At 56.2% G+C, this 9,307-nt stretch overlaps 2 protein-coding genes across 2 annotated transcripts; one reads left to right on the forward strand and one right to left on the reverse strand.

The window, feature by feature from the left end:
- Window positions 1-53: 53 nt before the first annotated feature.
- RASD1 (ras related dexamethasone induced 1) lies at window positions 54-2,473 on the forward strand. Its single transcript, XM_006023922.2, has 2 exons — window positions 54-417; window positions 1,297-2,473. Exons 1-2 carry the CDS (start codon window positions 132-134, stop codon window positions 1,845-1,847), a joined length of 837 nt encoding a protein of 278 aa, XP_006023984.1. The 5' UTR covers window positions 54-131; the 3' UTR covers window positions 1,848-2,473.
- Window positions 2,474-5,523: 3,050 nt separating this feature from the next.
- Window positions 5,524-6,652, reverse strand: MED9 (mediator complex subunit 9). The gene is made up of 2 exons (XM_006023924.3): window positions 6,474-6,652; window positions 5,524-6,251 (listed from the first exon to the last, which is right to left on the reverse strand). Exons 1-2 carry the CDS (start codon window positions 6,500-6,502, stop codon window positions 6,035-6,037), a joined length of 246 nt encoding a protein of 81 aa, XP_006023986.1. The 5' UTR covers window positions 6,503-6,652; the 3' UTR covers window positions 5,524-6,034.
- Between the last annotated feature and the right edge of the window lie 2,655 nt (window positions 6,653-9,307).

A 9,307-nucleotide genomic window follows, 5' to 3' on the forward strand; every position in this document is an offset into this window, starting at 1 on the left:
CCCGCCGTGACGGCGCTGGGGGCGGCGCTGCCGGCTCCATATAAGCCGGGCGCGGCGCTCCGCAGCCCAGTCCGCTCCTGTCGCTCCGCTCCTCGCAGCCCGGCCCGGCCCAGCCCAGCCCCGGCCCCTCCATGCGCCTGGCCACCATGATCAAGAAGCTGTGCCCCGGAGAGCCCGAGCTGAACATCCCGGCCAAGAACTGCTACCGCATGGTGGTGCTGGGCTCGTCCAAGGTGGGCAAGACGGCCATCGTGTCCCGCTTCCTGACGGGCCGCTTCGAGGAGCAGTACACGCCCACCATCGAGGACTTCCACCGCAAGTTCTACAGCATCCGCGGCGAGGTCTACCAGCTCGACATCCTGGACACGTCGGGCAACCACCCCTTCCCGGCCATGCGCCGCCTCTCCATCCTCACAGGTACGGCCCTCGGCCCTCTGCGGAGGGGATCAGAGCCCTCGGGCCCCTGGGGAACTCCTCGCCCGCTTTGCAAGGGGACCCAGAGCGGGAATCGCAGCCCTGACAGACTCCAGCTCGGCTTGCACGGGACCCAAGCAGGAAGCCGCAGCCTGAGGTCACCTGTAAACTCCTGGCTTAGTTTGCAGGGGACCCAGAGGGGAAATCACAGCCCTCAGGTCACTTGTAAACTCCTCGCCCGGTTTGCAAGGGATCCAGAAGGGGAATCGCAGCCCTGATGAGTCTCTGGCAAACTCCTGGCTTCGCTTGCAAGGGACTGGGGCGGGAAGTCGCAGTCCTGAGGTCACCTGCAAACTCCTCGCTGGGTTTGCAAGGGACCGGGAGGGGAAGAAGGTACAGCCCTGAGGTCTCTGGCAAACTCCGGCGCACAAAGGATCCAGAGGGGAAGTCACGGCCCCGAGTTTGTTTGCTGGCTCCTTGCCTGCTTTGCAAGAAACTTGCAGCCCTGAGCTGGCTTGCAAGAGACCCCGGGAAAGTGGCAGGTCTAAGGGGTGCAGCTTTGTGCATGTGCTGATGCACCAGATTGGGCAGGCAGAGCTGGGTGGGGGGGTTGGCACAGGAGCCCAAAGCCAGGGGAGGCAGGTGGGCATGCACGTGTGCAGGCTTTGCAGTGCTCAGCAGGCAGCAGCCAAGTCCGCAGGGGCTCCTTTACTCTAGAACCAGCCAGAGGGATCAGGATCAGGATCTAGTTTGCAATATGAGGAGCAAAATCCTGGGAGCCAAAGTGCCAGGCAGGTGGGCATTGGGACTGGGTGACAATGCTACCCTCCTTCCCTGCATAAGTCTAACGCTCCATCCTCTTTTGCCCCCTCTGTCCCACAGGAGATGTGTTCATCCTGGTGTTCAGCCTGGACAACCGGGACTCCTTCGAGGAGGTGCAGCGCCTGAAGCAGCAGATCCTGGAGACCAAGTCGTGCCTGAAGAACAAGACCAAGGAGAATGTGGACGTGCCCCTGGTCATCTGTGGCAACAAGGGGGACCGTGACTTCTACCGGGAGGTGGAGCCCCGCGAGATCGAACAGCTGGTGGGCGAAGACCCCAAGAAGTGTGCTTACTTCGAGATCTCGGCCAAGAAGAACAGCAGCCTGGACCAGATGTTCCAGGCCCTCTTTGCCATGGCCAAGCTGCCCAGCGAGATGAGCCCTGACCTACACCGCAAGGTCTCGGTGCAGTACTGCGACATGCTACACAAGAAGACTCTTAAGGGCAAAAAGCTGCTAAAAGAAGGGGCAGGGGGCAGCGACGGGGAAGCCTACGGCATCGTGGCCCCCTTCGCCCGCCGGCCCAGCGTGCACAGCGACCTCATGTACATCCGGGAGAAGGCCATCGGGGGTGCACAGGCCAAGGACAAGGATCGCTGTGTCATCAGCTAGGAGCCCTTTTCCCGGCTCCCCCCCAGATCCAAGAAACGGGGGGTGGGTGAATAGCTTTGTTTCATAATAAACTGGGAGGCAAAGTGGCATCTGCCCCAGGGTGGGGCAGGGAACCTCTGTCTCCTTCCCCTAAGGGACGATTTTCATCTGCTCCCTCCCACATTTTTTTATTTCAGTGGGGTTGGGGGGGCTGCTGCTGGAGCCTCTTCCGCAACGGGGGAGAGGCTGAGGAGGATTATGGAGAGCAGCAAGATGTGATGGGCTGGGAAATGGAAAGACGCCGTCTCCAGCGCATCTTCCTGAGTTGCCCGGCACCGGGCAATGCCTTGCCTTCGCTCTAAGGAAGAGACCTGGGGAGAAGGGGGTGGAAAGGACTTGAAAATCCAGCCTACGTGGAACACTTCCCAGGGACTGTGCTGTGTGGCTGTGTGCATTTCTGTGTGCAGAATCCACCCCTGCGTTCCTGCAGACATCTGGCAGGTCCCCCCGCTGTCCGCTCTCACCCGAGCAGAGGGCAGGGTGGCGGGGGCAGGGGGTCACAAATGGACTTTTGTTTACATGTCTTGTCTGATTTGCAAAAAAAAAAAAAAGGAAAAAAAAAAAGCATTTGTTTTTTATATATAAAAGATATAGCACTTTATGTATGGTATCTGTTTGTCCTGGACATGAACAAAATCTTATCCAAGTGTTTTTACAGTGAGTGACACTCAGTGTTTTATTTTTTCTACAGAATAAAAAGCTTTTTAAACTGAAATTCTGCCCTGCCTCTGTCTCTGCTTCCTCACTTGGGTTTCTTAACATCCTGGAAGCCCACTGCTTTCCCCTATGGGGGGGGTATGAAAAAATCCCGTGCTGACCAAGTGATCCAAAGCATAAGCGACTTTAAGATGCCCGCCCCTATCAGAACACACTTCTGCCCCAGGACAAAGATGCCTGTTGTCGAAAGTAGCCGAAGAGACCTCCGCCGAGACAGCCGAAGCATTACGGGGACAGGTGAACAGCCCGGCTCAACCGAACAGCGGCTAAAACTTTTTGCTCTGGCACTGAACCAGGCAGAGTGACCTCTGTCGGGCAGTCAGAAAACTGACATTAAGGATTCGAGTCCCTATGTCCATGGTCACAAATAACCCGCTGGTGGGGGGCAAAATGACAGAAACGGCCCATTTTCACGACTAAGTCGATGACTCCCCTATCTGTTATCCTGGTTTGTCTCCCTTGCATATGCAGCTGAACGGTGACTAGCTTTGCACTAAAAATCTCCTGTTCAGATCAGGCATGCAATTCCCTTCCCCTGCTTTGCAGCGTGGAATAAAAAAAGGAAACTACTTCCAATCATTTCATTTGTGTCTGAGAGACTGTGGTTTTTTTACTGATTAGCCTTACAGGTACGGCTTGAGATTCCTGGAAGTGAACGGGAAAAAGGAGGGGAGGAAACTCATTCTTTTTTTATATATTGTTGACTCTGGATTTGACGCCAGGTTTCAGAGCCGTTGCACCCAGGAGTGGCCGCTGGTCTCAATTCCCTAGAAACCAGGCTGTATGCTTAGTTAGTTCCCCTCCCTCCCCCTCCAGCAACGGGGAGCAGACACATCACTTGAAAACAAAAAGAAGTTTGCTTTTGAGGCCACAAAAATCATTGGGAAATTGAGGCATCGTGTGAAATAACCCTTTTTTTCATTTGGACACCAACTAGATGCCAAGTCAATGGAGTCACTTTGCGTTGCAATCCCCCCAGGGCAAAATGTCTTTGGTATTATATTTGCTTTTTCCATCCCGTCAGTCAGTGCCGGGGCATCGCTGGAATGCCTAGTGAAAAACAAAGCGAGTTTCATTCATGAGAAACAGATGAGGAATTTATTGATCTTGGGAGAGTTGGCAGAAATATCCTGCCCGTCATTGCCAGTCTTCCCTTTGCTTTGCCTGTTCTAGCGCTGCATTTCACTGAGATGAGAGGTTTCTCCGCCTTGCCGGCTTCCCCAAGCAATGGCCATTTTATTATACACAGGCTGCAGAATGGTTTATAGGCTAAGGGTTATTTGAAGTAGCCCAGCACCATGTCCCTGCTCTCGCTGCTGTTCCCAGAGAAAGATCCTGGCCTGTCTTCACCGAGCTGCTCCCCGTTTCCCTGCAGCTTGGTGTTTCTTGAACATCAACCCCACCACCTGGGCTGGGGCCCAGCCAACATTCCTTGAAAATCAAACCCACCACCTGGGCTGGGGCCCAGCCAACATGCTACACCCTCCGCTGGGAACCACGCGAGTACAAAACGTTGTAGTGCTTTTATTCATCCATCAGAACCAATGCCCTGCACCCCGTCACACCAGCAAAGGGCCTTTAGCTCCGTTTCTCAAGAAAGTGGTGTGCAGTGACCGAAAGGAAACTCGGAGCCACAGCTCAGCTCAGCTCCCCAAGCTCTATTTTTGCCTTCATGCAATGCAATGCTCAGCCCCCAGCTCATGCAAAGGGCTGTATTCTGCCCTCTGTAACATTCATGGACACCCTCCAGGATGGATTCTCGCCCCTGGTGTCACTGCACTGAAACCAAGGTGCTCAGGATTAGACCCACCCAGACTGGGCCACATAATAGGAGGGAACTGAGGGCATAGGACTGATCCGTGTGGTCTCTCTGCATTGGTGACTCAAACCCCTTTTGCACGTGCCCCGTCTCTGCCCTTCCTGGAGGTTTCACTCTCAAGCCACTTCCCTCCTGCTTTAGTACACAGGGTTGATGTGGGGCAGAGTTTGCCACTGACCACAGTGAGAAGCCCAGGATGAGGGAGGTAGACAGGTGCTGTGCAAACTGGGCCCTGCCCTGCTGGGACACCTGTGGTGGTCCAGGCCTGGCTCTTCTCCAGCAGGCACTAGCAGCTGTGCGGACCCGAGTAACACTTTGGTACTGCAGAGCAAAGCTCAGGTTGGTGGGGGCGCTCCCCTGGCTGTTTCCACACTTGGGACCCAAGCACTGATCCTTCAAGCCCTTCCTCACCAGCTGAAGGGACTTCAAAAAAGCCCCAGTCCAGAGTGGCTGTTGCACCAGACAGCTGCACTCTCCTACAGCCAACTCCGCTGGGTGGATATCGTCCTAGGGATGAATTTGGCCTGGTTGTAGTGCTGAATGGCAGGCCCCCCTCCCCTTCCCGCCTTGCTCAAAGTGCCTTGCCTCTGAGCTGATTTAACACAGCAGGGAGCAAGAGTCCCAAGAGCAGCCAGAGACCCAGGGGAGTGATCTGGGAACCCATCTCCATCCAAGGACACCGGGAAGCCCTCGCCTCAGAGCTGGGTTGAACTCTGCTCTTGGCCCCGTAGCGCGCTCCCTTGCAGCCTGCTCTGGGCTGACAGCAGGAGCAGGGAGCAGACTCCAGCCCGGCACAAAGCAACTGCCCTGCGATGCTGCTCAGCTCCCCATCCCACCACTGCTCACGCACATCCAGGCTCCATAGCTGGGAATTCGGCAGGAGGGTCCATCCCCCTTTGCCCCACCTCAAATTCCAGACCCCCAGGAGCTGCACAGGCTGGATGAAGTGGCTCCATAGGCTGGATCCAGCCTGAATCGGGTACCTCTGCCCTCCCGCTCAGAAAAGCACCACGAAGACGTGCCGGACTGGACAGCTTTCCCAGCCTTTCAAAGTCATGCCCACATTTTGCCCTCGCCCACTCAGTAACCAGGCAAAAGCCATTCAGAGTGTAGGAATCTTTACTGGGATCCGTATGGGGACAAAACATCCTCTACAGAAGTAGCCCCTCTCTCCCAAGAGGCCCCCACTGCATCCGCACGTGAGGAATGATCTTGTCCCAGGTGCCGGGGGCTCGTGATGCTCCGCTCAGCATTCGACTGCTTCGGCAGAGGCGGAGCTGAGCAAAGTGGCAGCACACGCGCCCTGTGCCAGGGGGAAGCTGTTCGACACAGAAAAGATAACCCCCAGCTCATTCACTCCTGCAGCGAGAGGGGCGGGGGGAGCGCAAGGCTTTCTGTCTGCCTGCATTAGTGGGGAAAAAGACAACAGGGATGGGTATCAATACACACAGTCCCAGGGCAGATCAAAGCAAACCCACGGCTGCCACCGTGCTACAGTACAGCAAGTTCTCCAGACTCCCTGTCCCCAAGCAGCCGACACTTGGTAGCGATGAGGCAGGAGAGCAGGGAAGCAGGGAGAAGGTCCCGGCTCAGGGGAGCTGTCGCTTCCCTTCTATTCCTTGGGGATCTCGAACATACAGAGGCTCTTGTATTTCTGCAGCAGCTCGTTCTTGGTCCGGACCTGCTCCCGCAGGTTGTGCAGTTGCTGCTGCTGCTGCTCGGGGCTCACGCCGATGCCGGGCATGGTGTTGATCATCTTCCTCATCTCCTGGAATTTGGTCTTCAGTTCGTTCAGCACCTGGTGGACATCCTGGCTGTCCTTGTCCATGCTGCGGGGGAGAGAAGGAGAGAACCATGGCTCATGTCTCACCTCAGAGACCCACGGGGCTACACCCCCCTCCACTAAAGCCCCCTGGTCATGGGGTCCAACCCCTCCAGGCAGCCTGGGAAGAGGGGCACATCCACAGCAATCAAATGGGCACGGTGATCGATTACATTTTTGCTTGTTTGGGGCAATGCGGATGAAGTGAAGGACTCCTGGAGGCACTGACCTGCTCTTGGACTGGGTCTTGTTACACATGCATGTGCACACGCACTCTGAAGATTAATCACATGAGGTCTCCTCCAGGCTGACACCTATGATCCATGCCCACAGCTCACTCCTTTTGGTGCATTTTGTCCAGCTGGGATAAAACTACTGAGAGGGCCCAAGGCAGAGGAACTAGGCCAGCCTAGCTCTGCTAGCGCCCTTTGCCCCTCACCTCTATTTAGTGGGCACACAGCACCAAAAACAGAGCTCCGACCTCCCCTGGGGTGGGGGAGGAGGGGAGTGTTTGCACCAAATACAGATAACGTAGTGCAAGAGCATCACCAGGAGCTGAGAGGCAATTGGCCACACACTGCCATCGGGCTAAAAATACCCTCCTTGAACTCAACATAAAAAGAGCACTAGAAAAAAACCCAAGGCTTGACAAACGACTCCCTCCCTTTCCCCGGGGACACTGCTTGGCCCAGAAAGAGACGCTGCCCTGCTCCAAACGCGCAGCCCCTCCACCTGCTCCGCTTCGCGCCGCAGCCGCCTCGGCGCCAACTGCTCATTAGCGTCTGCTCTGGCATTGTTCGTGCCAATAAAAGCCTCACCTGAATTGGAGCAACAGCCACAAAGCCATTGCTAAATAGGTGCGGCAAGGATTTTAAGGGCCTTTGAAAACCGGGACCCATTCACTAGTAAGCTCTAAAAATAAAGTCCACTCAGCATCACAGGGGTGGTGAGGACTCAGGGGACAATGACGCAGCCTGGGGTGAAATTTTGGCCCTGATGGTGCTGGTTTCTTTGGAGCAGCTGAGTCAGAGGGAGCAAATGGGTACTCCTGCCTTAGAAGTACTATCCAAGAGCTATCCTGGCAACGGCAGGTCAGCTCACTACTTACTTCCCATCAGCAGTGGCTGCTGTTGCATTGCCGAGGTGTCATGAGGCTGCTGGGTCTCAGCCCGGCTGCCAGCAGACAAACGGGCTCATTGCAAAAGCATGACTGGCCCCAAATGGCTCCCAACTGGGCAGGGAGGGCAAAGATGACCCTTAATTTGATTCCTTCTCCCATGCCCGTCTCCGGTCCTTTGCCACGTGATGGCAAACAGTGTCCCCTGCTCTGCGAGAGCCAGCCTGGAGCACCCTTGTCCCACAATGTCCAGACTGTGAGCAAGTAAGGCTCTGCCCTGTGCTGCCTTCAGACTGTAAAGTCTTTGGGGCTGGGACTCTCTACCTGTGCAACGTGTCTGAAGCCAAGCTGCCTGTCAGCATGAAACCAAGAGGGCACGACTCTTTTACACACCAGCCCCCTACCTGGCCATATTAGGGCTCCTTTGTGCTGCAGGAAGGGTGGCAAGAAGCGATCACGTAAGGGAAGATCAGGCCCGTGATGTATTGCATGGGGAGTACACTGGTCCCCGCTGACACTGGTGTAAAGCACCTGAGCGGGGCTGCGTTCGAGAGCTGGCAATGCTGCCCTCGGTACTCCCTGCTCTGTGTCTACATGCACAACTTCTGTGCCAGGGCTGCCCAGCCAGGTGTGAACACCCACAGGCTGCACTGGCAAGGAGGATGCCTGGGCCAGCCACCATCCAAGAGTAACAAGGATCCTCGGGGCCAAAGCCTGCATCTATACACCACTCTGGAGTCCGAGAGAAGGGAGCCCGACCCCAGCCATGACCCCGTCCTCGTCCGTCTGTACCAGCCCGGGCCCCAGGGACGCATTCCTGAGCTGGGACTGTCTGTGCTTTCTGGAGCCTGCTCTCCGCTGGAACAATCGCAGGCAACGTAAATGCAAAGGAACGCGGCCGAGGACAACGGGTGCAGCGATCAGGCCTGGTTCAGCCAGAGAACAGGCCTGACCTAAGCACCCAATTGTGATGAAACCAGGCCTGTTTCTCGGCATGAGTCAGGTGGGGGATCTGCCAGCTTGCCACATGCTTTCCCTGAAAATCTGGACCAGGACCTGATGAGATCAAGGTTTGCCCCATTAGCCATCTCTTCTGGCTAATGGGGCAAAAAGACCTGGGGAAATGAATGCATCAGGAATATACCTCGCTCACGTTTCCAGGAATGAGTCCACCTCCCATTCGGCCCTGCAATTTCCTTGTTCTACATCACCTGTGAGATGGGACAATGGCCCCTTCACAGAGCCACGGAGAACGGCCTGGACGGCCCCCCTCAACGAACACAGGTCAGCCAGGGAGCCTCCAGGTACGGCTTCACGGGCCATGTGCCAGCCAAGCTGTGAGCTGAGGCTTGGGACACAGACCCTGGAGCCATCGGGACACGTGGATGGACTGGATCAGATCGCCTCTGCGGGCAGCCAAGTCCTCCAGGTCCCCGTGCAAGGGAGGGTAGGCTGGGAGGGAGAGCAAGGGAAATCCTGAGTGATCTCCAGGCAGGGATATTAAGGAGATCACTAGTGATCTCTCTGCACCTTGGAGGGTGAAGGGATCCCTTGGAACCACTTCATTTATATACCACCATTGCAGGGAACAGCTCAGGAGGGCTTACACCAACAGACAAGGCAGCTTATGAAAACATTCAGACAAGTAACAGAATAAGCTGTATTTGCCCCAAGATTCAACCCCTTCCTGCTAACAGCTGCCCCATTAAAAATGGTCCCGCATCATTTCCACCAGATGCTCGGGCTCGGGCTCTGGCAGGCCGGGTGGAGAGGACATGCAGAGCTCAGCCCCCACGGTGCCAGGAGGTTGCTCTTGGCTGACCTCGGGGGACTGGAGGATGCAGCAGGCCCCCCCGCTGGCCGGCCACAGAGGCCAGCCCACTCTCCAGGCCACGGAGGCTGGGATATCAAGGGGGGCCGAGCTGTCTCTTCACCGGAGGAAGGTG

This window comes from Alligator sinensis, unplaced genomic scaffold, assembly GCF_000455745.1.
Source record: "Alligator sinensis unplaced genomic scaffold, ASM45574v1 scaffold402_1, whole genome shotgun sequence".
NCBI classification, from domain to species: Eukaryota; Metazoa; Chordata; order Crocodylia; family Alligatoridae; genus Alligator; species Alligator sinensis.